The following is a 27660-nucleotide window of genomic DNA, read 5'->3' on the forward strand; positions in this document are numbered from 1 at the left end:
GGGGTGCGTGTTTGGGATCTTGGGACGAGCCCCCGCCGAGGCAAACCGGGGCGCTCCCCATCCCCGCGGGGCCGGGGGGCGCGCACGGAGCGCCGCACCTGCACCCACGCCGGCGGTGGCCGGGCGGGGCGGGGGCGCGGAGGGCGCTGCGGGGGGCCGCGCAGCGGGGCGGGCGGCGGAGGCGGAGCCGGCGGCAAGCGCGGCGGGGCCGGGCCGGGCTGGGCTGGGCTGGGCTGTGTTGTACTCCGCAGCCCTCCCGCGGGGCTTCGGGCATCTCTGCGCGCCGGGCGGTGCGAGCGGCAGCCGGCGCCGCGCCGGGCTCGGGGGGTGGCGGCGGCGGCGGCGGCATGGAGGGCGCGTTCCGCGGCTGGGAGCTGGCGCACGCCGTGCTGCTGCTGAGCCTCGTCCCCGCAGGTGGGAGCCGCGGGCAAGGGCGGGAACGGAGCCCCTACTAGGGCGGGGGGGGACGGGGAAACTTCGGCACCGGCGGGGGGAGGCGGCGGGTGCAGGAGTGCGGCGCCCGGGGGTCGCGGCAGCGAGCCCGCGGTTTGCCCCGGTGTCGCCCCTGGCAGCCTTTGCGGGACGCTCCGGCGGAGTGGCACAAAAACCCCGGCCCCGAGTCCTTTGTTCGCGGTGCTGGGAGAGGGGGCGGCAGGGAGGTGACCCCCGCAGAGTCCCCGGGCAGGGCTGTGTTGACAATAAACTCCGGTGATCGGCGCGGAATGTCCCCGCCGTTAAGTGCCGCTGCTGGAACAATGGGCTGGGAACGGGGCCGCCGGCGGCAGGTGAACGGCGCACCCTGGCAGAGGTGAAGCTCCCCGGGGCCGAGCCAGGCCGGACCGGGCTGGGCTGGTCGCTTCGCAGCCCCCGTGCTGGCGGCTCGGTGCCTCTTTGCGGTCCGGAGGGGCCGGTCCGGCGGGTCGCGGCGGGACGAGGCGTCGGTGCGAGGCTGCTCTGTGCGCGATTAGGAGCTGTTTGAGCTAAAACTTCGGCGTGTCGGGTGTAAATTCAAAGGTTCCCTTCCCCTTCCGTGATCCGAGGGGGTTCCTCTGCTTGACCTGGCCGGGATAGCGATTGGCGATGCAGTGTCTGGTTGCATCGCTGAGCAACTTTGCACATGGCTTTCGGTGTCGCCGTGCAGCTCCTTGCACCGTTCCTGGGTTTCAGAGGCATTTGGAGCTGTGCAGAGATCGGTGCTGGAAGGAGGTCGTTGCTGGTGTTCGAGGAGCTGCACCCAGCGGGGAATTTGGCCCTGGGCACTTGAAGTCTAAAGAGCAGATAAATGTGAAAGGTTAATTTGCAATTAAATCTTGAGAGAGAGCTGAGGATCCAGGGGAGCGATGCACGGTGCTGGGTGTTTAACATCTGCTGCCACCAGCAGAGAGGAGCTCTGCAGAGCACCCTGGTGCGAGCAGCCGGGGAAGGCTCCGCAGCTCTCTGCCCCTGCTGCTGGGAGCCAGGAAAACTGGAGCACCGGGAACTAACAGTAGTGACAAGTTACACTTCTTCGTTGCTGTGAGATATGAGAGGGTGCAGCAGCTGACTTGTGGCTGTTAATGATTTTGAGGCTTGTTGAGACTAGGCAGTAAGGGAAGAGTGTGGTTCTGGCAACTCTGACTTCACCTGTTGAGAGAGACCCACACCCACCTGCAAACTCCTACTGCTGCGGCCACAGGGGTGGGAAAGTCTCCTACCAGTGACTTATTCCTCCAAATCAGTGAACCTAAAAGAAACCCTTGGCATGACTAATACCCACCCTTGTTCTTTGCTTCACGTGGTTCTGCTCGGCACTCGTGGTTGTCCTTCTAGGGCCAGGAGGATGCTCAGAGGCTGCAGCAGCTCTGCTGTGAGCACAGACTGAAAGAGTTGGGGCTGTGCAGGCTGGAGCAGAGGAGGCTCCCAGGGGACCTTCTTGTGGCCTTCCAGCATCTGAAGGAGGCTCCAAAAAAGCTGGGGAGGGACTTTTGAGGCTGTGAGGGAGTGGTAGGAGTGGGGGGAATGGAGCAAAGGTGGAGGTGGGGAGAGTGAGGCTGGAGGTGAGGAGGAAGTTGTTGAGCAGTAGAGTGGTGAGAGGCTGGAATGGGTCCCTGTTCAGCCTGGGTGAGCTCCCCTGGTCCCTGTTCAGCCTGGGTGAGCTCCCCTGGTCCCTGTTCAGCCTGGGTGAGCTCCCCTGGTCCCTGTTCAGCCTGGGTGAGCTCCCCTGGTCCCTGTTCAGCCTGGGTGAGCTCCCCTGGTCCCTTTTCAGACTGGGTGAGCTCCCCTGGTCCCTATTCAGGCTGGAGGAGCTCCCCTGGTCCCTGTTCAGACTGGGTGGGCTCCCCTGGTCCCTGTTCAGACTGGGTGGGCTCCCCTGGTCCCTGTTCAGACTGGGTGGGCTCCCCTGGTCCCTTTTCAGACTGGGTGGGCTCCCCTGGTCCCTATTCAGGCTGGATGAGCTCCCCTGGTCCCTATTCAGGCTGGGTGAGCTCCCCTGGTCCCTATTCAGGCTGGGTGAGCTCCCCTGGTCCCTATTCAGGCTGGGTGAGCTCCCCTGGTCCCTATTCAGGCTGGGTGAGCTCCCCTGGTCCCTATTCAGGCTGGGTGATCTCCCCTGGTCCCTATTCAAGCTGGATGAGCTCCCCGGTCCCTATTCAGTCTTACTCTGAAGTTACCTGAATTTATATTAAGTATCTTTCTTTGGCTTTTAGTCAAGAGCTTCTTCCTCTGGTTGCAAGCAGGGAAGGAGGATGTAGAAAACAGAGCTTAATGTAGCTTCTCAGAGGGCAAACAATCCATCTCTGTCCACAGTCCCTTCCTCCTTTTTGTTTCTCTTGCATCCTAACACAAGCTTCTGCTTTACCTCGCGTTTGGGAATTGCCTAAATCAGTTTATGCAGTATTCTGGAACAGTGTTTTATCTGTGCCTCTCCTGTCCTCCCCCGAGGCTCATCCTGTCCTCTACCCTCCCAGTGCTCTGCCAGGGCCTCTGTGGCATTTCCATCCTGTGCTCATGGCAGGCTGGATGTGGTTCCTTTCAGCATCCATCAGTATAGCCTCTCTTTTCCCCCCCAGTCAGCTGCAGAGCACTAGCAGGCTCTCCCTGTGCCCAGAGGGAAGAACGTCTCTTTTCATGATGCATTCTGCTACCTGTCAGCCCACGAGGGAGGAAGCTTGAAGGAGAAAGATGGAACTCAGTGAGGGTTCTGATTGCTGTCACTCTGTCAGTGCTTTGACCCCAACTCAAACCATCTGAGCATGTCCAGAGCAGGGCCAGGAGGCTGCAGCAGCTCTGCTGTGAGCATAGCCTGAAAGAGTTGGGGCTGTGCAGGCTGGAGCAGAGGAGGCTCCCAGGGGACCTTCTTATGGCCTGCCAGGACCTGAAGGGGGCTACAAAAATCTGGGGAGGGACTTTTTAGGGTATCAGGAAGTGACAGGACTGGGGATAATGGAGCAAAGCTGGAAGTGAGGAGGAAGTTGTTGAGCAGGAGAGTGGTGAGAGGCTGGCAGGGGTTGCCCAGGGAGGTGGTTGAGGCCCCATGGCTGGAGGTGTTTGAGGCCAGGCTGGCTGAGGCTGTGTGCAGCCTGCTCTAGGGTAGGGTGTCCCTGGGCATGGCAAGGGGGTTGGAACTGGCTGCTCCTTGTGGTCTCTTCCAACCCTGACTGATTCTGTGAGCCCCCTGCCCTCCCTGCTCCCCCATTTCCATCTCTGTTCTCTCTCTCCTTCTCCTTCTCCTTCCTCCCCTGCAGCAGTGCAGATTCTCCTGCACAGAAATGTGGCCCAAGGCCACTGCCAGGAGCAGAATGGAAATGTCAAAGACTGCTCAATGCTCCACTCTGTTTTTTTTTTTTCCTCCCTTCCATTACAACTGTGAAGTCTCCTCCAGCAAGCACACAAATGATGTTTTTTTTTCCTTCAGGCTTTATAATCCAGAGTGTGATAAATTTGGCAAGAAGTGAGACTCCCATTTGCATCCTGTTTTAAGTACCATTCATAGGGACTGAAGGCATTTCCACGTGCTCATTTTGTGTGTGTGAGAGAGAGAGAGAGGGGGAGAGCCTGAGCCTCTTCCTGACAGATGACTGCAGCTGTAGTACCATTGGGCTGCACTTCATCCCTGCGGGATTTCAGCCTGGCTTCAGCTCTCTCAGAAGCCTGTCACTGGTTGTCCAAACAGCGACGCTTCTTTACAGGTGCCTGGATTGATCAGAGGATCCTGAGTCAGCTCCAGGAGGAACATTTTGCACCAGGACACAGGTGGAATTGGGAAGGATATGCCTTTAGCACATGTAAACAGGAGCTACGTCTGGTTTTAGGAGGAACATCTGAGTCATGTTCCAGTCGGCAGGAGTTTCTTGTAATGAAGCTTGTCCTTTTTTCTCTGTCTCATGACACCTCTACACTCTCTGCCTTTCTGCCTCAACTATCATTTTTGATTAGTGCAAGCCCATTGGAGAGGTTCTTAAGGCCTGTCTGAAGCTGTCAAACTAAACTACCTGAAGGGAGGTTATAACCAGGTGGGGGTTGGGCTCTGCTGCCAGGCACCCAGGGACAGAACAAGGGGACACAGTCTCAGGCTGTGCTAGAGGAGGTCTGGGCTGGCTGTGAGGAGGAAGTTGTTGTCAGAGAGAGTGATTGGCATTGGAATGGGCTGCCCAGGGAGGTGGTGGAGTGGCCGTGGCTGGAGGTGTTGCAGCCAAGCCTGGCTGGGGCACTTAGTGCCATGGTCTGGTTGGTTGGGCAGGGCTGGGTGCTAGGTTGGGCTGGCTGAGCTTGGAGCTCTCTTCCAATCTGCTCAATTCTATGATCTAGATGGTGGAGTCGTTGTCCCTGGAGGTGCTCGAGCAAAGGCTGGATGAGGCACTTAGTGCCACGGTCTGCTTGATTGGATAGGGCTGTGTAATAGGATGGTCTGGCTGAGTTTGGAGGTCTCTTCCATCCTGGTTAATTCTATGATTCTGTGCCTGTAAATCCTAACTGCCATCCCCAGAGGTGTTGCAGCCAAGCCTGGCTGGGGCACTTAGTGCCGTGGTCTGGTTGATTGCCCAGGGCTGGGTGCTAGGTTGGACTGGCTGAGCTTGGAGCTCTCTTCCAACCTGCTTGGTTCTATGATTCTATTGTAAGTGTGCGTTTGTAGCTTGAAGGAAAGCTGCTTCCTAGCCTGAACGCTGAGTAAACAGGCTGGTGTGATCTGAAGGCAGGGAATAACAACTCCTGGATGAAACAAGAACCACAGAGCATCAAAGAGTCTGAACCACACGTGTCTTTAGCTACCATACACACACAACAACTGATCTAATCTGAGAGCAATCCAGCAGAAGACAGGCACTAATTGCTCAAGCTTAAGCTACTTTCCAGCCTTTTCCCCCCCCTCTCTGTCGGTGAAGATGAATCCCCTTGCAGAGATCAAGCGATGCACATTGTCTTGCCCAGAGTATCTGACCCATGATTTTACAGATGTTGTTTTCTTTTCTCATCTTAGTACAAACATCTTCCAGGATTTTGACTCATTTCCTTAAGTCTCTTTCAGCTGTTCAGAGAATGGCTAGAGGAAATGAGGTCTAATATCCTAATGCATTGCATTTACTGTAAGTAGCCTCTCACCCTTAAGTATAAAATTTTTTGCCCTTTGGTAATTTCTCAGTGGCCTTCTGAATGTTCTTCTTCTTTTTGCTGTTGCTTCTGGCCTTCAGAAATTCAGCTGCCCTCTTTGAGGCTCCCCAGTTCAAGAGAGGCAGGGATGTACTAGAGAGAGTCCAGCGCAGGTCTGCAAGGATGCTGAAAGGGACAAGGATGAGGAGAGGCTGAGAGCCCTGGGGCTGGTTAGTGTGGAGAGGAGAAGGCTGAGAGGGGATGTGGTCAGTGTCCATAAAGGGGATGTGATCAGTGTCCTTAAAGGGGATGTGATCAGTGTCCTTAAAGGGGATGTGATCAGTGTCCATAAAGGGGATGTGATCAGTGTCCATAAAGGGGCTGTGATCAGTGTCCTTAAAGGGGCTGTGATCAGTGTCCATAAAGGGGATGTGGTCAGTGTCCATAAAGGGGATGTGGTCAGTGTCCATAAAGGGGATGTGATCGGTGCCCTTAAAGGGGATGTGGTCAGTGTCCATAAAGGGGATGTGGTCAGTGTCCATAAAGGGGATGTGATCAGTGTCCTTAAAGGGGATGTGATCGGTGCCCTTAAAGGGGATGTGATCAGTGTCCTTAAAGGGGATGTGGTCAGTGTCCATAAAGGGGATGTGGTCAGTGTCCATAAAGGGGATGTGATCAGTGTCCTTAAAGGGGATGTGATCGGTGCCCTTAAAGGGGATGTGATCAGTGCCCTTAAAGGGGATGTGATCAGTGCCCTTAAAGGGGATGTGATCAGTGTCCATAAAGGGGATGTGATCAGTGTCCATAAAGGGGATGTGGTCAGTGTCCATAAAGGGGATGTGATCGGTGCCCTTAAAGGGGATGTGATCAGTGCCCATAAAGGGGATGTGATCAGTGTCCATAAAGGGGATGTGATCAGTGTCCATAAAGGGGATGTGATCAGTGTCCTTAAAGGGGATGTGATCAGTGTCCATAAAGGGGATGTGATCGGTGTCCTTAAAGGGGATGTGATCGGTGTCCTTAAAGGGGATGTGATCGGTGTCCTTAAAGGGGATGTGATCAGTGCCCATAAAAATATTTGAGAGGTGGTGAGCAGGAAGGAAGAGATAGGCCCAGGGATAGGACAAGGGGCAATGGATAGAAACCACAGCACAGAAAGTGCCACCTCACCATGAGGAACTTCACTGGAAGGGTCCCAGAGCCCTGGCACAGGCTGCCCAGAGAGGTAGTGGAGTCTCTGTCTCTGGAGCCTCTCATGCCCTATCTGGATGCATTCCTGTGAGCTGCACTAGGTTTTCTGGTCCTGCTCTGGCAAGGGGGAGGGTGGACTCAGTGATCTCCAGAGGTCCCATTCCCACCCCTTACATCCTGTGTTCAGTGAATCCTTGGGAGAATGAGGAGAGCTGATGCTAAAGGCATCTGATGAGAGTGATGATCCAGACCTCAGCACGGTACACCCTTAGGACTGGGGGTCTGGGCTGATGCAAAGCTCAGCAGGAGCCTGCAGTGGGAGTGCAGCCCAGACACAACCCTGTGCTGGGCTGCAACAAGAGCAGTGTGGGCACAGGGCAAGGCAGGGGATTCTGCCCCTTGACTCTGCTCTCCTCACACCCCACCTGCAGTCCTGGGGGCAGTTCTGCAGCCCCCAGCACAAGCAGCACATGGAAGTGTTGGAGCCAGGGCAGAGGAGGCCACCAAGATGCTGAGAGGGCTGCAGCAGCTCTGCTGTGAGCACAGGCTGAGAGAGTTGGGGCTGTGCAGCCTGGAGAGGAGAAGGCTTGGAGGAGACCTTGGAGTGGCCTTGCAGGATCTGAAGGGGGCTGCAGGAGGGCTGGGGGGGGACTATTGACAAGGTCTGGGAATGAGAGGAGGAGGAGGAATGGGTTTGAAGTGGCAGAGGGGAGGTTGGAGCTGGATGTTAGGAAGAAGTTGTTTGCAGTGAGGGTGGTGAGACACTGGGAGAGGTTGCCCAGGGAGGTTGTGGAGCACAGAATCACCCAATGTGATCTTTGATCTTTGATCTCACATTGGGTGCTTCTGTGCTCCACAACCTCCCTGGAAGTGTTCCAGGCCAGGTTGGATGAGACCTCGAGTGACCTGTTCTAGTGGGAGGTGTCCCTGCCTATGTTGGGTTGGAACTGCCTGAGCTTTGAGCTCTCTTCTGACCTAAACCGTTCTATGACATGCAGAGAATTCACAGATTAGGACTTGGCCTCACAGGAAGGACTTTTAAAATGAGTAGCAACCTTCTACTGTAGAAGTCAAGTCATTTTTCCAATGACTTTAAGGAGACCAGGAAGGCTCTTTCCAGAGGGACCCTCTTTTATTTGGTCAATGAATCATAGAATGATTGAATCAGTTAGGGTTGGAAGGGACCACAAGGATCATCCAGTTCCAGCTCCCCTGCCATGGCCAGGGACACCCTAGCCTAGATCAGGCTGTCCACAGCCTCAGCCAGCCTGGCCTGAAACACCTCCAGGGCATCATAGAATCAGTCAGGGTTGGAAGGGACCACAAGGATCATCCAGTTCCAACTCCCCTGCCATGGCCAGGGACACCCTAGCCTAGATCATGCTGTCCACAGCCTCCTCCAGCCTGGCCTGAAACACCTCCAGGGCATCATAGAATCAGTCAGGGTTGGAAGGGACCACAAGGATCATCCAGTTCCAACTCCCCTGCCATGGTCAGGGACACCCTAGCCTAGATCATGCTGTCCACAGCCTCCTCCAGCCTGGCCTGAAACACCTCCAGGGCATCCTGCGAGCGCTGGTAAAAACAAGCGCAACTCTACGCCTGCGAGCAGCCTCCTTGGCTAGCTGCCAAACCTAATGGCAACTGAAGTGTGCTGCTTGTCCACCAGCCAAGACTGCTGCCGTTGGTGATAAAAGCAGGGAAGGGGAGGGTAAACATCTGGGTTTGGAGGGAGAGCTTGAAGCCTCCCTGTTTTCTGGGGTCTACCCATTAGGAGGCAGAGCGGCTGTTAATCTCTGGCTGGATTGACTCTTGGGGCTTCTCCTGATTGACTCTGAAAACAGAGGTTTGGGGTTTTTTTTCCCCAGCTATACCTTGAAATGGATTTTTAATGATCTTTTTTCTTCACGTGGCAAGAGATTGATTTATTGGAAGAGAGCACATCAGGCTCTGGGGTTTGGTGTCTTTTAACACCAAACAGGCATGTAAATAAGGGGATGGTTTCCTGATCTCTGCGGCTCCTGAGCTGCTCCCTTCCTGGAAACTGTAACTAAACTCAAGTGTCATTTAGTAATAGTAGCAGCTACAGGAGGGGGGTTTTGTCCCTGGGAGGCTGATGACATTTAATGGCTATGATTTTAAATGTCATCTTGACAGCTGAGTCCATAATCATGTAGCGGAGTCATTAAATATCTGATAGGGAGAGGAACTCGCTGGTCAGCGCGGCGCTGGCAGTTGTAAATCTAAGTGATAAAGAGGATGCAAAGGGCTGATTGAAGATGAGAAGAGATTGAAACCGTGGCAGGGAAATGTGGAAATCAGAGGGATGCCTCTCTTAACACGCTCTTTGGGAGCCTGGCATTTGCACAGCCCTGCGTCTCCTTTCGTTGTCCGTCAGTAATTGTCTTAAGCTAAGTAGTGAGAGTGCTTCTCAGGAGCTGGGGTGGACTTCTTTTGAAGAGAATCATGGAACCAAGCAGGTTGGCAGAGAGCTCCAAGCTCAGCCAGCCCAACCTAGCACCCAGCCCTGCCCAACCAACCAGACCATGGCACTAAGTGCCCCAGCCAGGCTTGGCTTCAACACCTCCAGCCACAGCCACTCCACCACCTCCCTGGGCAGCCCATTCCAATGCCAATCACTCTCTCTGCCAACAACTTCCTCCTAAGCCACGCAGTAAAAAGACTTCAAACTGGTTGCTTATAAGCTGTCATTCAACCCCTGCATGTCTCAAGAAGGGCCACGAGCATGATGAAGGCTGGAGCTGCTCTGCTCTGAGGCCAGGCAGCCAGCACCAGAAGGGGACACAGCCTGAAGCTGTGCCAGGGCAGGTCTAGGCTGGATGTTGTTAGGAAGTTCCTGGCAGAGAGAGTGATTGGCATTGGAATGGGCTGCCCAGGGAGGTGGTGGAGTGGCCGTGGCTGGAGGTGTTGCAGCCAAGCCTGGCTGGGGCACTTAGTGCCATGGTCTGGTTGGTTGGGCAGGGCTGGGAGCTAGGTTGGGCTGGCTGAGCTTGGAGCTCTCTGCCAGCCTGCTTGATTCTGTGACAGGCTGAGAGGTTTGTGGCTGTTCAGCCTGGAAAAGTGAAGCCTCTGAGGAGACCTTCTTGTGGCCTTCCAGTGTCTGAAGTGGGCTACAAGAAAACTGGGGAGGGACTCTTTAGGCTGTCAGGCAGTGATAAAAGTGCAGGGAAAGCTAGAAATGGGGAGATTCAGCCTGGATATTAGGAAGAAGTTGTTCAGCAGGAGGGTGGTGAGAGCCTGGAAGGGGTTGCCCAGGGAGGTGGTGGAAGCCTCCTCCCTGGAGGTGTTAAAGGCCAGGCTGGCTGAGGCTGTGTGCAGCCTGATCTAGTGTGAGGTGTCCCTGGGCATGGCAGGGGGTTTGAACTGGCTGCTCCTTGTGATCCCTTCCAACCCTGCCTGATTCTGTGATTCTAAGAAGTTCTTGACCAAGATCTCTTCCAGCCTGGTTAATTCTATGATTCTATAAGGTTCACCTGGCACAGGTTGCCGAGGGAGGTGATCCAAGCCTCATCTCTGGATGTTTTTAAGGCCAGGCTGGATGTGTCTTGAGTAACCTGTTCTAGTGTGAAGTGTCCTTGCCCATGGCAGGGGAGTTGAAGCTGAATGATCCTTGAGGTCCCTTCCAACCCTGACAATTGTATGATTCTGTGAGGAAGGGAGAAAAAAGGTCCCAGTGAGTGGTGTAACAGAAGTGCTTTGGGTCTTGGCTTAGCCAGGCCATTCAGAACTAGCCGTGCTGCTGCTGCAGATTGCCATGAGGCCACTTGCCTCTCTCCATCCGTGCTGGATTGGTTTTTGTTCAGGAGTTAATGGCCAGGTTGTCCTCAGAAGGTTTTGTTTGCAGACCTCAGGGCTGGAAAAGTTCATTCTTTGCTTTCTCAGGCATCCATCTGCCTCTTGCAGCTGGCTTTCTAAGAGACATAGCAAGGCTTAGCAGAGGCCAATGGGATGGGGTTCAATAGCTCAAAGTGCAGGGTGCTGCACTTTGGCCACAACAACCCCATGCAGAGATACAGGCTGGGGTCGGAGTGGCTGGAGAGCAGCCAGACAGAGAGGGATCTGAGGGTACTGATTGATACCCGCCTGAACATGAGCCAGCAGTGTGCCCAGGTGGCCAAGAGAGCCAGTGGCATCCTGGCCTGCATCAGGAATGGTGTGGTCAGCAGGAGCAGGGAGGTCATTCTGCCCCTGTACTCTGCACTGGTGAGACCACACCTCGAGTACTGCGTTCAGTTCTGGGCCCCCCAGTTTAGGAGGGACATTGAGATGCTTGAGCGTGTCCAGAGAAGGGCAACGAGGCTGGGGAGAGGCCTTGAGCACAGCCCTACGAGGAGAGGCTGAGGGAGCTGGGATTGGTTAGCCTGGAGAAGAGGAGGCTCAGGGGTGACCTCATTGCTGTCTACAACTACCTGAGGGGTGGTTGTGGCCAGGAGGAGGTTGCTCTCTTCTCTCAGGTGGCCAGCACCAGAACAAGAGGACACAGCCTCAGGCTGCGCCAGGGGAGATTTAGGCTGGAGGTGAGGAGAAAGTTCTTCCCTGAGAGAGTCATTGGACACTGGAATGGGCTGCCTGGGGAGGTGGTGGAGTCGTCGTCCCTAGGGCAGTTCAAGGCAAGGTTGGATGTGGCACTTGGTGCCATGGTCTAGCCTTGGGCACTGTGGTAAAGGGTTGGACTTGATGATCTGTGAGGTCTCTTCCAACCTTGGTGATACTGTGATACTGTGATACTGTAATGTCAGAGTAAGGCTGGGTAGTCTCCTGCTCTCCCCTGGGGTCCAATGGAGTAGGTCTTCCCAAGGAGACTCTTGTCCAAAGCTCTTTAAGGCCAGCTTGTAATGCAGAGCCTGCCATGGCTGTTCTTCCTAGTGCATAACTACTTCTCCTTATACTGAGCTAACTCCTGCTGGTCCTTTGCTCTGGTGGCTGTAGTAAGCTGTCAGTCACCTTTCTCTTCGTGGTATTTTACACACTGACAACTGATAGAACACCTTTGGATTCTCTCTGATGAGTCTGTTTCAGCCTTTTCTTTGGTGGCTCCTCCTCTCCCCTTGTTCTTCTCAGCCCTCTTCAACTTGTTTGCCTTTCCTCCTCATCCCCTTTTCTTCTCAGCCCTCTTCAACTTGTTTGCCTTTCCTCCTTCTCCCCTTGTTCTCCTCAACCCTCTTCAACTTGTTTGCTTTTCCTCCTTCTTCCCTGTTCTTCTCAGCCCTCTTCAACTTGTTTGCATGTCCTCCTTCTCCCCTTGTTCTCCTCAACCCTCTTCAACTTGTTTGCTTTTCCTTCTCATCCCCTTCTTCTCCTCAGCCCTCTTCAACTTGTTTGCATTTCCTCCTTCCCTGTTCTTCTCAGCCCTCTTCAACATGTTTGCCTTTCCCCCTTCTCCTTTTATCCTTCTTAGCCCTCTTCAACTTGTTTGCCTTTCCCCCTTCTCCTTTTATCCTTCTCAGCCCTCTTCAACTTGTTTGCCTTTCCTCCTTCTCCCCTTGTTCTCCTCAACCCTCTTCAACTTGTTTGCTTTTCCTTCTCATCCCCTTCTTCTCCTCAGCCCTCTTCAACTTGTTTGCCTTTCCTCCTTCTCCCCTTGCTCTCCTCAGCCCTCTTCAACTTGTTTTGCCTTTGCCCCTTCTCCTTTTATCCATCTCAGCCCTCTTCAATTTGTTTGCTTTCCCTCCTTCTCCCCTTGCTCACCTCATCTCTCTTCAACTTGTTTTGCCTTTCCCTCTTCTCCTGTTATCCTTCTCAGCCCTTCCTCCAGCCCCAGAGCATTAACTGTGCCTAAGGAAGGTAGCACTCCCAGACCTGGCAGCCTGGCTGCATCCCCCTCTACTTTGTCGCTCCGTTTTGACTCGAAGCTTTGGAGATCTGACTTTAATCACACTTTAAATCAGCCAACAGTAAGCCTCATGTTGGCTCTTTTGCATTTGTGCTTAATCATTTTGTAAAGAAAGTATTAACCTCCTTTTATTACCATTGGGGGAGAGAGTTTTAATTAAATATAGCCTTTGCACTTCATGTTATACTCAACTTTGATTAATCACCCTGCCTGTATTTAAGCAATTACAGAGCTTGTTACATAGGCACTTGTGCTGATTCTTCATGTGTTGTGTTTTAGTATGAAAATAGGAAGTGTTGACATTTCTTGTATTAGATAATTGATTTTATTTACTCCTTTTTCCCCCCCCTCTTTTTGCTGATGATTTGCATTGATTACAATGAAGGAAATGAGACTTCTGAGCTGTTCTGTTAGATACAGAGCCTCCACGTAGGAGCTGGCCAATGCAGAAGGAAAAAACTCATTGAGAAGTGGTTTGAAATGAAGAATTAAATGTCTGAAAGGCCTATCTCTAGTCAAAAGTGCTGCTTTCTAATCACTGTGCTGTAAAAAAAACCCCAACAAATAAGGAACTTAGTGCCATGGTCTGGTTGGTTGGGCAGGGCTGGGTGCTAGGTTGGGCTGGCTGAGCTTGGAGCTCTCTTCCAGCCTGCTTGGTTCTATGATCTAGATGGTGGAGTCATTGTCCCTGGAGGTGTTCAAGCAAAGAGTGGATGGGGCACTCAGTGCCATGGTCTGGTTGACTGGCTAGTGCTGGGTGATAGGATGGGCTGGATGAGCTTGGAGGTCTCTTCCAACCTGCTTGATTCTGTGATTCTATGCCTGTAAACCCTAACTGCCATCCCTGGAGGTGTTGCAGCCAAGCCTGGCTGGGGCACTTAGTGCCATGGTCTGGTTGGTTGGGCAGGGCTGGGTGCTAGGTTGGACTGGCTGAGCTTGGAGCTCTCTGCCAACCTGCTTGGTTCTATGGTAAGTGTGTGTTTGCAGCTTGAAGGAAAGCTGCTTTCTAGCCTGAACGCTGAGTGAACAGGCTGGTGTGATCTGAAGGCAGGGAATAACAACTCCTGGATGAAACAAGAACCACAGAGCATCAGAGTCTCAGTGACATGTGTCTGTAGCTACCATACACACCAAGTGGTCTAACCTGAAAGCAATCCAGCAGAAGACAGGCACCAATTGCTCAAGATAAAGCTATGACTCTATGAATTTGAGGATAAGACCATCCCATCCTCTTTTTAGGCTTAGAATGGCAATGGAAAAGAAACATTGTTGGCTTTTTGCACCTCCTGAGCAGTAGCTCCTCTTGGAAGTTGCTTAGCTTAAGACTTGGACTGAATGAATTCATGACATTCAACAAGGCCAAGTGTGAGGTCCTGCACCTGGGTGGGTGCAATCCCAAGCACAGCTCCAGGCTGGGTGGGGAATGGCTGAGAGCAGCCCTGAGGAACAGGCCCTGGGGCTCTGGGCTGATGCAAAGCTCCACAGGAGCCTGCAGTGTGAGTGCAGCCCAGACACAGCCCTGTGCTGGCTGCAGCAAGAGCAGTGTGGGCAGAGGGCAAGGGAGGGGATTCTGCCCCTTGGCTCTGCTCTCCTCACACCCCACCTGCAGTCCTGGGGGCAGTTGTGGAGCCCCCGGCACAAGCAGGACATGGAAGTGTTGGAGCCAGTGCAGAGGAGGCCACCAAGATGCTGAGAGGGCTGCAGCAGCTCTGCTGTGAGCACAGGCTGAGAGAGTTGGGGCTGTGCAGCCTGGAGAGGAGAAGGCTTGGAGGAGACCTTGGAGTGGCCTTGCAGGATCTGAAGGGGGCTGCAGGAGGGCTGGGGAGGGACTACTGACAAGGTCTGGGAATGAGAGGAGGAGGAGGAATGGGTTTGAAGTGGCAGAGGGGAGATTGGAATTGGATGTTAGGAAGAAGTTGTTTGCAGTGAGGGTGGTGAGACACTGGCACAGGTTGCCCAGGGAGGTTGTGGAGCACAGAATCCTCCAATGTGATCCTTGATCTTTGATCACATTGGGTGCTTCTGTGCTCCACAACCTCCCTGGAAGTGTTCAAGGCCAGATTGGGATGTGCACAGCTTTCTATGAGCAGAGCTTTTTAACTTTGGAAAGAGATTATGTTCTCTCTAAGACAAGAAAAGCTTCCTCCCAGTAGTGTTCATTGTAACCCAAGCTGTTGACATTTCCTATTCCATAGCACATCTGACTTCCAGGTATTATCCATGAAACTGCTGGCTCTGCAGTAATGCTAATACCATCATACCTTGGACTGGAGGTATGCAGCACAGTGAAGGAGGTCAAATGGAAGGAGCAGAAGTAAGCCTTCTATTTCTGGTCTTCTGCCAGAGATACCCTAGGAAGTGATGCTGAAATGAGATTCCCTGCCTAGGCAGGAGCACAGCCAAGGCTGGGATTGCAGAGGGACCTGGCCAGGCTGGATGGGTGGGCAGAGGCCAAAGGGGTGAGACTGAACAAGGCCAAGGGCAGGGTTCTGCACTTTGGCCACAACAACCCCAAGCAGCACTACAGGCTGGGGCCAGAGTGGCTGAGAGCAGGCAGGCAGAGAGGGAGCTGGGGGTGGTGGCAGAGAGGAGCTGCAGAGGAGGCAGCAGTGCCCAAGTGGGCAGCAGAGCCAATGGCATCCTGGGCTGGCTCAGGAGCAGTGTGGGCAGCAGGACAAGGGAGGTTCTTGTGCCCACCCCTGTGCTCAGCACTGCTCAGGCCAGCCCTGGAGTGCTGTGTCCAGTTGTGGGCTCCTGAATTGCAGAGAGCTGTTGAGGTGCTGGCAGGTGTGGAGAGAAGGGCAGCAAGGCTGGGGAGGGGCCTGGAGCAGAGCCCTGTGAGGAGAGGCTGAGGGAGCTGGGGGTGTGCAGCCTGCAGCAGAGGAGGCTCAGGGCAGAGCTCATTGCTGCCTGCAGCTGCCTGCAGGGAGGCTGTAGCCAGGTGGGGTTGGGCTCTGCTGCCAGGCAGCCAGGGACAGAAGAAGGGGACACAGCCTGAAGCTGTGGCAGGGCAGGTCTAGGCTGGATGTGAGGAGGAAGTTGCTGGCAGAGAGAGTGATTGGCATTGGAATGGGCTGCCCAGGGAGGTGGTGGAGTGGCCGTGGCTGGAGGTGTTGCAGCCAAGCCTGGCTGGGGCACTTAGTGCCATGGTCTGGTTGGTTGGGCAGGGCTGGGTCCTAGGTTGGGCTGGCTGAGCTTGGAGCTCTCTTCCAGCCTGCCTGGTTCTGTGATGCCCTCATCTCTCTTCTGGGCTAGGAACAAGAAGCACCTTTTCCATAGGCAGCTACCTAGATATAGGCCAAGTGTTGAGTTTATTGTTCAGCTAGGAAATAAAGTCCCTTTTGCAGGTGGGAAGGACTTCTGCTGTCACTGGTGTTCAGCAGCTGAGTTATGGATCTTCCTGCCAGGAAAATGGGGAAATGAAACTGGATTGTCAGAAAAGTATCCAAGTCTCTGTGCTCAAGGCACTAGCAGTGACCGAGCTTGCAGGCTCACAGGATGTCAGGAGTTGGAAGGATCCCAAAGAGCTCCTTGAGTCCAACCTCCCTGCCAGAGCAGGACCACACAATCTAGTTCAGGGCACACAGGAACACATCCAGACAGGCCTGGAAAGGCTCCACACAAGGAGACTCCACAGCCTCTCTGGGCAGCCTGTGCCAGGGCTCTGGGACCCTTCCAGGCAAGAAGTTGCCCTTGTGCTGAGCTGGAACCTCCTGTGCTGCAGCTTCCATCCACTGCTGCTTGTCCTAGCCCAGGGAGCAGTGAGCAGAGCCTGTCCCCCCCTCCTGACCCCCAGCCCTGAGAGATTTATAGACATTGATTAGATCCCCTCTCAGTCTTCTCTTCTCCAGACTGAGCAGCCCCAGGGCCCTCAGCCTGCTGGGTGTTAGTGTGGTTGCCTGCTCATCCTTGGAGGCTGATAAATCACAGAAAGGGCTGAAAGGGACTTGTAAAGCTCATCCAGTCCAATCCCCTCTGAACTCAGCAGGGACATCCTCAGATAGATCAGGTTGCCCACAGCCCTGTCCAGCCTCCCCTTGGATATCTCCAGGGATGTGACCCCAACCACCTCCCTGTTGCAGTCATCCAGCACCCTCATGGTGCAGCACTTGTCCCTAGCATCCTTCAGTGGTTCTCCCAGTTGCAGTTTCAGATGCTATGTCTCAAGGTAGTACTTTAATGATAGGTGTCCCATGAAAAATGTGTTTATTGAGTGTGAGATTGTCTGGAAAACAAAGACTTTCACAAGAGTTTGGTATCAAGGTCTTAGCAGCAATGTTATCTTGCTGGTTAGACAGGGAAATCAAACAGGGCAGAGCCACAAAGACACTGAAGGGAATGGAACAGCTCTGTTAGGAGCAGAGCCTGAGGGAGCTGGGGCTGGGAGCTGGGAGAGGAGGGGACTGAAAGGTGACCTCAGCAATGGTTATCAATGTGTGCAGGGTGAGTGGCAGGAGGGAAGGAAGGGACCACAAGGAGCAGCCAGTTCCAACCCCCTGCCATGCCCAGGGACACCCTACCCTAGAGCAGGCTGCACACAGCCTCAGCCAGCCTGGCCTCAAACACCTCCAGCCATGGGGCCTCAACCACCTCCCTGGGCAACCCCTGCCAGCCTCTCACCACTCTCCTGCTCAACAACTTCCTCCTCCCCTCCAGCCTGACTCTCCCCACCTCCACCTTTGCTCCATTCCCCCCCCTCCTGCCACTCCCTCACAGCCTCAGAAGTCCCTCCCCAGCTTTTTTGTAGCCCCCTTCAGATGCTGGAAGGCCACAAGAAGGTCCCCTGGGAGCCTCCTCTGCTCCAGCCTGCACAGCCCCAACTCTTTCAGGCTGTGCTCACAGCAGAGCTGCTGCAGCCTCTCAGCATCCTCCTGGTCCTGCTCTGGACACTCTCCAGCATCTCCACAGCCCTCTTGTCCCAGGGGCTCCAGAGCTGGATGCAGGACTCCAGGTGGGGTCTCAGCAGAACACAGCAGAGGAGGAGAATCCCCTCCCTCAACCATCTCTTCTCCAGACTTAACAGCCCCAACTCCAACTCTTCCAGTCTGAGCTATCTAGAGCAAGTAAAAAGCAGTGCTCCTCTTTGTGGTATTTAATGTGGGCCATCAGAAGAGCAGTGATAACGTAATTATGCAATTAATGGTGTATTTTCCCCCCACCTCCCCCCCCCTCTGGAGGCCTTGATGATCACCAGTGCACCTTTTAATGAAATTGCTCCAATTTGATAAAATCACTGCCAAGCCTTCAAGTAATTAGAAATTTGCATCTCCAGAAGTCTGACATCTTCCTCAGTTGAGCCTGATCCAAACAGGCATTAACTCAGATTGGAAAGCCATTGGCACTCTCTCCTTCCCCACCCCTCCATCCCCCACTCTGTTTTCTCCTTCCTCCTCGTTAAAGCTACTTTCTTGCTGCATTTCAGCAAACAGCACTTTCAAGCCCCTCTTGCTCGTTGCAAGGAACATTCATTCCAAATGGGGAGCTGAAAGATGCTGCACCTTGCAGTGCAGATGTTGATGACACCAAGCTGTGTGGTGCAGCAGCCAGGCTGGAGGGCAGGGATCCATCCAGAGGCACCTGGGCAGGCTGCAGAGGTGGGCACAAGCCAAGCTCAGGAGCTTCAACAAGACCAAGGGCAAGGTCCTGCAGCTGGGTGAAGGCAATGCCAAGCACAACTCCAGGCTGGGCAGTGAGTGGCTGCAGAGCAGCCCTGAGCAGAGGGACTTGGGGGTGCTGCTGGAGGAGAAGCTCCACAGGAGCCAGCAGTGTGCACTTGCAGCCCAGAAAGCCAAGCAGAGCCTGGGCTGCAGCAGCAGCAGTGTGGCCAGCAGGGCCAGGGAGGGGATTCTCCCCCTCTGCTCTGCTCTGCTGAGACCCCACCTGGAGTCCTGCATCCAGCTCTGGAGCCCCTGGGACAAGAGGGCTGTGGAGATGCTGGAGAGTGTCCAGAGCAGGGCCAGGAGGATGCTGAGAGGCTGCAGCAGCTCTGCTGTGAGCACAGCCTGAAAGAGTTGGGGCTGTGCAGGCTGGAGCAGAGGAGGCTCCCAGGGGACCTTCTTGTGGCCTGCCAGGATCTGAAGGGGGCTACAGAAAGGCTGGGAAGGGACCTCTGAGGGGGTGAGGGAGTGGCAGGAGTGGGGGGAATGGAGCAAAGGTGGAGGTGGGGAGAGTGAGGCTGGAGGTGAGGAGGAAGTTGTTGAGCAGGAGAGTGGTGAGAGGCTGGCAGGAGTTGCCCAGGGAGGTGGTTGAGGCCCCATGGCTGGAGGTGTTTGAGGCCAGGCTGGCTGAGGCTGTGTGCAGCCTGCTCTAGGGTAGGGTGTCCCTGGGCATGGCAGGGGGGTGGCACTGGCTGCTCCCGGTGGTCCCTTTCAACTCTGACTGATTCTCTATTCTGTGATTCTGTGAAATGTCAGCACAGAGAAGTGAGAAGGGAGTGGGGGGAAAAAAAGCCATTAGGGGGAAGCGAGTGGATGAGTGGCAGCTGGATTTGAATGCATGCTGCATGAGTGTGCTTCTTCATTCCCTCTTACTTGATAATTTGTTTATTTATGTGTCTGAACAGCTGATAAAACTGGAAGCAGATGGTTAATAAGTCGTGCTGGGAAGTAGAGGGATGAAAGCCTTCATTCACTCAGTGGATGGATCAGTCTGAATGCATAAATCTTGATGCTGAGGAGTGCTGAGGCAAAGTTTTGGGCTGCTTTGGGTGGTTGTTTTCAAACCCTGCTTATGTCTGTGTACACACAGGGATGTATTTATCCATCCTCTTGTTCTTCTTTGAGTGAGGAAGAGCAGAGAGTTGGTAGCCATCCTCTTAGAATCAGAGAATAGAATCATAGGCTTAAGGAGGTAGGAAGAGAGCTCCAAGCTCAGCCAGCCCAACCTAGCACCCAGTCCTGCCCAACCAACCAGACCATGGCACTAAGTGCCCCAGCCAGGCTTGGCTTCAACACCTCCAGCCACGGCCACTCCACCACCTCCCTGGGCAGCCCATTCCAATGCCAATCACTCTCTCTGGCAAGAAATTTTCTTTCCTATCCTCTTGTTCTTTGAGTGAGAAAGAGCAGAGAGTTGGTAGCCATCCTCTTGTTCTTTGAGTGAGAGCAGAGTTGCTGAAGAGCTGCCTCCTCACCTCCAGTCTGAATCTCCCCACCTCCAGCTTTGCTCCATTCCCTCTAGTCCTGTCACTCCCTGATAGCCTAAAGAGTCCCTTCCCAGCTTTTCCATAAGTCCCCTTCAGATACTTGGAGATCACATCCCTGGAGATCATAGGATCATAGAGTCATAGAATCAAGCAGGTTGGAAGAGACCTCCAAGATCATCCAGACCAACCTTTTCCGTGGGAATTGCTTCCCTTAGGTTGAATCAGAAAGAGGGGAGCTTTAAACTGGGCTGAAGAAACAGATTCTTTATTCTCAGGGTAGTGAGACACTGTCATGGGATGGAGGTGGTCCAGAGGAGGGCCTTGAAAATGATAGGGGGTTGGAGTACCTCTGCTTTACCTCCACTGTAAGCTCTTGGGAGTGAATCATAGAACCAAGCAGGTTGGCAGAGAGCTCCAAGCTCAGCCAGCCCAACTTAGCACCCAGCCCTGCCCAACCAACCAGACCATGGCACTAAGTGCCCCAGCCAGGCTTGGCTTCAGCCCCTCCAAATATTCAATGTGAGGCTGGACAGGGCTTTGGGCAACCTGATCTAGTCGAGGATGCCCCTGCTGAGTGCAGAGGGGGTTGGACTGGATGAGATTTGGAGGTCCCTTCCAACCCAGCCCATCCTGTGATTGTCTCTTGGAGGTAGTGTTGCACTTGCATGTAGAATCATAGACTGACAGAATGGTTTAGGTTGGAAGGGACCTCAAAGCTCAGCCAGTTCCAACCCCCTGACACCTCCCACTAGAACAGGTTGCTCAGAGCCTCACCCAGCTTTGCCTTGAACACCTCCAGGGAGGTTGTGGAGTACAGAATCCCCTAATGGGATCTTTGATCATAGTGGGTGATTCTGTGCTCCACAGCCTCCCTGGGCAACCTGTGCCAGTGTCTCACCACCCTCCCTGCAAACATCTTCTTCCTAACATCCAATCTGAATCTACCCACTAGGTAGGGAAGCTCCCAGGTCTCTTTTGGAGGTCATGGGCAGAATCTGCTCTTGCCAAGCTGGCTTCCAAAATAGGGCAGCAAAGCTCCATGAGCTGCATTGCTGATTGCTGGGAGAAGACCTGCTGCAGGAGGAGCTGCTGGCATCCACCTACAAGCAAGGGATCAGTGCAGGTGCTCATGTTTGTCCTGCCTGAAGATCCTGGGAATGCCTGTTGGTGAGTGGGCTGTGTGGGGGCTGGACAGCTGCTTGGGTTTGTCTGCTTGCCACCTGCTGGCTGCTTCTCCTTAACCATCCCTCCTTCCAAGGGCTCCATCGGCTCTCTTTAGGTGCAGCAGAGAGTCTCAGGCCTCTGAGCTGCTTTCTTAGCCAGGGTTAAGCACCAGCCTGCAGCAGAGGAGGCTCAGGGCAGAGCTCATTGCTGCCTGCAGCTGCCTGCAGGGAGGCTGTAGCCAGGTGGGGTTGGGCTCTGCTGCCAGGCAGCCAGGGACAGAAGAAGGGGACACAGCCTGAAGCTGTGCCAGGGCAGGTCTAGGCTGGCTGTGAGGAGGAAGTTGTTGTCAGAGAGAGTGATTGGCACTGGAATGGGCTGCCCAGGGAGGTGGTGGAGTGGCCGTGGCTGGAGGTGTTGCAGCCAAGCCTGGCTGGGGCACTTAGTGCCATGGTCTGGTTGGTGGGGCAGGGCTGGGTGCTAGGTTGGGCTGGCTGAGCTTGGAGCTCTCTTCCAATCTGCTTGGTTCTATGATTCTTAGTGAGGGTTGAGCACCAGATGCCTTTTACTTGCCCTGTGGAGTGCCCCTCCCAGGGCATGAAGCCTCTGGAGAAGCAGATCCATGCAGGAGCACTCCCAAAGCATGGAGCTGAGGGCTTCCCTTGGGCACTGCTGCACAGGTGGATGTGTCACAGCCTGGCCCAGCTGCCCCCTCCTCTTCCCCATGCACCACAGATGATGAAGACAACCTTTGTCCCAGCCTTGCTGCACTTCCTCTCTGGGGTTTGCCATGGGAGGGAATGGGCTGCCTGGCTCCACACTCGCTCTTTGTCTTCTCCTTTAGGCTGACTGCAGATGGAGTTGCTTTGAGTGAGCCTTTGAGCCCTGGGCTGGCGAGCTCCTGCCTTCTGCTCTTCAGAGGGTCCTTGCTCTGCCCTCTTCTCCTGCAGGAGGGGGGAAGGCTGCATGGGAAGGCAGTGGTTGCCCTGGTTCAGCTTGGTAAATGCCAGAAGTGCTAATCCTCTCCCATGTGTTTTTTTTCTGGGCCACTGAGTTGAAGAAGCACAGGGAGCTGCTTGACACAGTCCAGCACAGAGCCACAAAGATGATGAAGGGAGTTGAACGTCTTCCTGATGAGGAAAGACTGAGGGAGCAGTGCTTGGAGAGGAGGAGACTAAGGGGTGACTTCAGCAGTGGTTGTCAGTGTGTGCAGGGTGAGTGGCAGGAGCTGGAGCCAGGCTCTGCTGGGTGATGCCCAGGGACAGTACAAGGGGCACTGGGGGGCAGCTGAGGCAGAGAAAGCTTCATGGAAACAGAGGAGGAATTTTTCCCTGTGAGGGTGGCAGAGCCCTGGCACAGGCTGCCCAGGGGGGCTGTGGAGTCTCCCTCTCTGGAGATATTCAAACCCCACTGGCTGTGTTCCTGTGTGGTCTGCTCTGGGTGGTTCTGCTCTGGCAGGGGGGTTGGACCAGATGATCTTTGGAGGTCCCTTCCAGCCCCTGATGTTCTATGAGTCTGCTTGGTATTGGGCAGCCTGTGGGGATCCTATACTCCAGAGAAGCAGCACAGGAGCCTGGGAAACATGTGGCACTGAGGAGTCTGTTGGCCAGCAGATAGCACTGACTCTGTGAGATGGCTTAGAGAGAAACCACTTTAGTTCTAGAGGGATGCCTAATCAGGCCAGAGCCTGTACTGCATGCCCAGTGGCAGTTTTCAGCCTCCAGGGTGGGTGTGGGGCAGAGGAGCAGGTCAGTGTCACTATCAGCAAGGGCTTGTGTTGTTTGTACAGGCTGAGAGTCTGAGATGCCTGCAAGGAGCAATCACATCTTTTGTTTTGCTTGGTCTGTGTCTTTGAGAGACAGACACCAGCCCTGGGTGTTGGTGTGGATGGCTTCTTTTGGGAAGTAAGAGGATAGACCTCCAGCCTTCTCTTCCCTCCCACTGCTTAGCTGAGATGGGATCTGGAGAGAGCTGTTGAGGTGCTGGAAGGTGTGGAGAGAAGGGCAGCAAGGCTGGGGAGGGGCCTGGAGCAGAGCCCTGTGAGGAGAGGCTGAGGGAGCTGGGGGTGTGCAGCCTGCAGCAGAGGAGGCTCAGGGCAGAGCTCATTGCTGCCTGCAGCTGCCTGCAGGGAGGCTGTAGCCAGGTGGGGTTGGGCTCTGCTGCCAGGCAGCCAGCAAGAGAAGAAGGGGACAGAGTCTGAAGCTGTGGCAGGGCAGGTCTAGGCTGGATGTGAGGAGGAAGCTCCTGGCAGAGAGAGTGATTGGCATTGGAATGGGCTGCCCAGGGAGGTGGTGGAGTGGCCGTGGCTGGAGGTGTTGCAGCCAAGCCTGGCTGGGGCACTTAGTGCCATGGTCTGGTTGGTTGGGCAGGGCTGGGTGCTAGGTTGGGCTGGCTGAGCTTGGAGCTCTCTTCCAACCTGCTTGGTTCTGTGATTCTATCATCCTATCATCCTGAGAGTCTTTGATTCTGTGAACTAATGCTGTGAAGACCAAGCAGGCTACTGGCCAGCAGTTGTGGTGTAAAAGAGCTATGTTTGGCACTGCTTTTCTTTCAGCCCTACAGGGGACCTGTGTGCCTGCAAACGTGGTCATGCTGCCAGCAGTGCTGGGGCACACAGAGAGCCTCTTACCTCCCTGCAAGCCTTTGTGTACTGATAGCCCCAGACCATTGCATCTGCAACGGTGCCACTACATAGGCACTGATAAAGCCTATCTCCTGCTTCGGCTGGCTTGTGCTGGGGGTCGATGAGGAGCTGCAAACTGTGGTGGCTGAGGGTTGTGGGACAGCCCTTGAGATGAGCCCAGTGCCCAGAGCAGATGGGCACAGAATCAGGCAGAGTTGGAAGGTACCACAAGGAGCAGCCAGTTCCAACCCCCTGCCATGCCCAGGGACACCCTACCCTAGAGCAGGCTGCACACAGCCTCAGCCAGCCTGGCCTCAAACACCTCCAGCCATGGGGCCTCAACCACCTCCCTGGGCAACCCCTGCCAGCCTCTCACCACTCTCATGCTCAACAACCTCCTCACAGCCACTCTGACTCTCCCCACCTCCAGCTTTGCTCCATTCCTCCCAGTCCTAAAAGCCTCAAAAGTCCCTCCCCAGCTTTTTTGTAGCCCCCTTCAGATGCTGGCAGGCCACAAGAAGGTCCCCTGGGAGCCTCCTCTGCTCCAGCCTGCACAGCCCCAACTCTTTCAGTCTGTGCTCACAGCAGAGCTGCTGCAGCCTCTCAGCATCCTCCTGGCCCTGCTCTGGACACTCTCCAGCATCTCCACAGCCCTCTTGTCCCAGGGGCTCCAGAGCTGGATGCGGTGCAGGATGCAGGGCACTGAGAAGAGTCACCCAATCACCAGAGCCCCGTGCAAGTGGCAGACTTCTTGTCCCCCCTGGGGGTTTTGCTGCTGGGTGAGCTTGTGGCAGGAGAGAACGTTGGCTGGGTTGGAAATCAGCCTGGGGGATCAGGTCAGGGGCAGGTCGTTGGTGTCGTTGAGCGCTGTTTGTGCTGCGTGCCTGGGGCCGGCTCAGGGCTCTGAAGGTTATGGCCAACCACAACGGGAAGAGGCAGAAGCTCAGAGGGGCCTCCTGTGCCCTACACAGCCCCAGGAGAGGGAGGGAGAAGGTTGGGTAGCAAGAGCTGCCTCCAGCTCTGCAGCCCCTCAGCACAGGAGAGACATGGACCTGGTGGAGCAAGTCCAGAGGAGGGACATGAAAATGGTCAAGGGGTTGGAGGAGCTCTGCCAGGAGGACAGGGTGAGGGAGCTGGGGGTGTTCAGGCTGGAGAAGAGAAGGCTCCAGGGAGACCTAGTAGCAGTCTGCCAGCACCTGAAGGGGGCTACAAGAAAGCTGCAGAGAGACTGTTTGCAAGGGGCTGCAGGGACAGGGTGAGGGCAATGGCTTCAAACTAGAGCAGAGCAGATTGAGATTGGATGTGAGGAACAAGTTCTGCACCATGAGGGTGGGGGAACACAGCAACAGGTTGCCCAGAGAGGTGGTTGAGGCCTCATACCTGGAGATATTAAAGGTGAGGCTCAAGAGGGCTGTGTGCAGTCTGATCTAGTGGAGGATGCCCCTGCTGAGTGCAGAGGGGTTGGACTGGATGAGCTTTGGAGCTCCCTTCCAACCCAGCCCATCCTGTGGCTCTGTGCTGCCCAAAGAAGCTGTAGAAGTTTCTTACCTGTAAGCATTCAAGAGTGGGTTGTGCAGGGCTTTGAGCAACCTGCTCCAGTAAAAGGTGTCCTTGCTCATGGCAGGGGTTTGGACTAGATGGACTTGAAAGGTCTCTTCCAACCCAGCCCATCCTGTGGTTCTGTGCTGCCCAAAGAAGCTGTAGATGCTCCTTACCTGGAAGCATTCAAGGGTGGATTGTGCAGGGCTTTGAGCAGCCTGCTCCAGTAAAAGGTGTCCTTGCTCATGGCAAGGACTTTGGACTTTAAAGGTCCCTTCCAACCCAGCCCATCCTGTGGTTCTGTGATTCTGCTGGCAGGTGAGTGCCAGTCCTGTGGGCTTGGCAGGAAGGCTGCTGCTGGCTGTGAGCAGGTGGTGGCTGCACCAGGAGCCTGAGCCCCTTGTCTTGGGGGATGCTTGAGCAAAGTTCTAACAGGGAAGAGTGTGGGATAAGGCTGAGGCTTGTTTCATTTCGTTTGGCTTTTGTTTTGTTTAGGTCTTGTTCCTCTGCAAGCCATCTCTGGTGTTAAGAGAGCAGCCACAAACTTCTTGTTCCTTTTTGATGTTTGGATAAGGGCTGAAAGAGGAAACAGGCCCAGAAGGGACTAACCTGTGGGCCTGAGGTCGTGCAGGAAACCTGTGCCAGAGCTGGGAATGAAGTCCACAGGGCTTGACCCTTCATCTTACTCCATGGCAGTCCCACATCCTTTGTTTGCTTGGCAGCTGGAGATGGCTTCCAGTTGTTTGTCAGCCTGCTGGGGGGGCTTGCACCTGATGTGCTTTTCCGTGCTGGAGCACCGAGGTGGTGGAGGAGGCTGAGAAGCTGCAGCTCAAGCTATGTATTTCCCCCCTCCCAGCCCCCCTCCAGGATGGTGCACTCCTTAGCAGAAGCTTTTGTTTGCACATCCCTGAATTGTTAGAGGAGCATTCTGCTGTCCTTAATCACATCCCTGCAATCTGACCTGCATTTCCTATTCAGTTACTCTCTGGAGCTGTTTGGTTTTCCAGCCTGCTTTCCCAGCTGTGTGCAGATGTTTTCCTTCTGTATGCATCCTCTCTTTCCTCTCTCTCTTTTCATTTCCAAGGCCTTGGAAGCTGCTTGGATTATGTGTTCCTGTGTTCTGCTGCTCCCTTCTCAGCTACCCCACCTTGTTCACAGCAGCCCTGCAGGGCTTTTTTGACACAACTTAGAGAGTTACAAACATTGATGAGATCCCCTCTCAGTCTTCTCTTTACCAGACCAAACAGCCCCAGGTCCCTCAGCCTCTCCTCACCAGGCAGTGCTCCATTCCTTTCATCATCTTCTTAGCCATCCCTTGGACTCTTTCAAGTAGATCCCTGTCCCTCCTGAACTGAGGAGCCCAAAACTGGATGCAGTGGACACAGAGCCCTGGGAGAAGAGAGCAGAGACCACCTGCTTCCCACAGAGGGAATCTCTAAACCATCCATGGCATGCATCCTGCCTGATTCCCCTGCTGTCAGTGGTGGTGTCATGGCTTCTGGTTGGTGTTAGTGGAGTGTATAAGAGCAGCAGCAGGCTTGGAAAGGTCCTGTGGTGCCTCAGGTGCAGTACAAATGGAGCAGCCTTGGACAGGAGGCATGAGCAGGCTGGGGAGAGCTGAAGAGCCAGCAGCTGGACATGTGCAGCAGGGATTAGTGCACAGGATTAGGAGCTGTTGGGTAAACTCAGATGTCTCTAACTTGATTATTCCTCCAAAAGGAAGAGGCAAAGCCATTTCCATCTTCCTGAGCACCATTTTAATGCTTCTTTGTCCAAGACAGGCAGCATCTCTGTGCATAATACCAAGCACATCCAAGTGCCTTTGAGTTTGCAATTCATTGGCCTTACCCTGCCATGCTTCTCTTGAAGGTTCTCAGAGTCATCACAGAATGGGTTAGGTTGGAAGGGAGCTCAAAGCTCAGCCAGTTCCAACCCCCCACATAGGCAGGGACACCTCCCACTAGAACAGGTCCCTCAAGAACTCAACCAACCTGGCCTTGTACACCTCCAGGGAGGTTGTGGAGCACAGAATCACCCAATGTGATCTTTGATCACATTGGGTGATTCTGTGCTCCACAACCTCCCTGGGCAACCTGTGCCAGTGTCTCACCACCCTCACTGCAAACAACTTCCTAACATCCAATTCCAATTTCCCCTCTGCCAGTCCAAACCCATTCCTCCTCCTCCTCTCATTCCCAGACCTTGTCAGTAGTCCCTCCCCAGCCCTCCTGGAGCCCCCTGCAGATCCTGCAAGGCCACTCCAAGGTCTCCTGGAAGCCTTCTCCTCTCCAGGCTGCACAGCCCCAACTCTCTCAGCCTGTGCTCACAGCAGAGCTGCTGCAGCCCTCTCAGCATCTTGGTGGCCTCCTCTGCACTGCCTCCAACACTTCCATGTCCTGCTTGTGCTGGGGGCTGCAGAACTGCCCCCAGGACTGCAGGTGGGGTGTGAGGAGAGCAGAGCCAAGGGGCAGAATCCCCTCCCTTGCCCTGTGCCCACACTGCTCTTGCTGCAGCCAGCACAGGGTTGTGTCTGGGCTGCACTCCCACTGCAGGCTCCTGTGGAGCTTTGCATCAGCCCAG

At 54.7% G+C, this 27660-nt stretch overlaps 1 protein-coding gene across 1 annotated transcript in view; it reads left to right on the plus strand.

The window, feature by feature from the left end:
* The first annotated feature begins 300 nt into the window (after positions 1 to 300).
* Positions 301 to 27660, plus strand: part of KIT (KIT proto-oncogene, receptor tyrosine kinase) — a 79814-nt gene continuing 52454 nt past the window's right edge. The window contains exon 1 of the mRNA XM_064149289.1: positions 301 to 414. Within this exon, the coding sequence (XP_064005359.1) occupies positions 348 to 414 (67 nt within the window). The 5' untranslated portion in view covers positions 301 to 347. The remainder of the gene's footprint in view (positions 415 to 27660) is intronic.

This window comes from Pogoniulus pusillus, chromosome 9 (genome assembly GCF_015220805.1).
Source record: "Pogoniulus pusillus isolate bPogPus1 chromosome 9, bPogPus1.pri, whole genome shotgun sequence".
Taxonomy (NCBI): Eukaryota; Metazoa; Chordata; class Aves; order Piciformes; family Lybiidae; genus Pogoniulus; species Pogoniulus pusillus.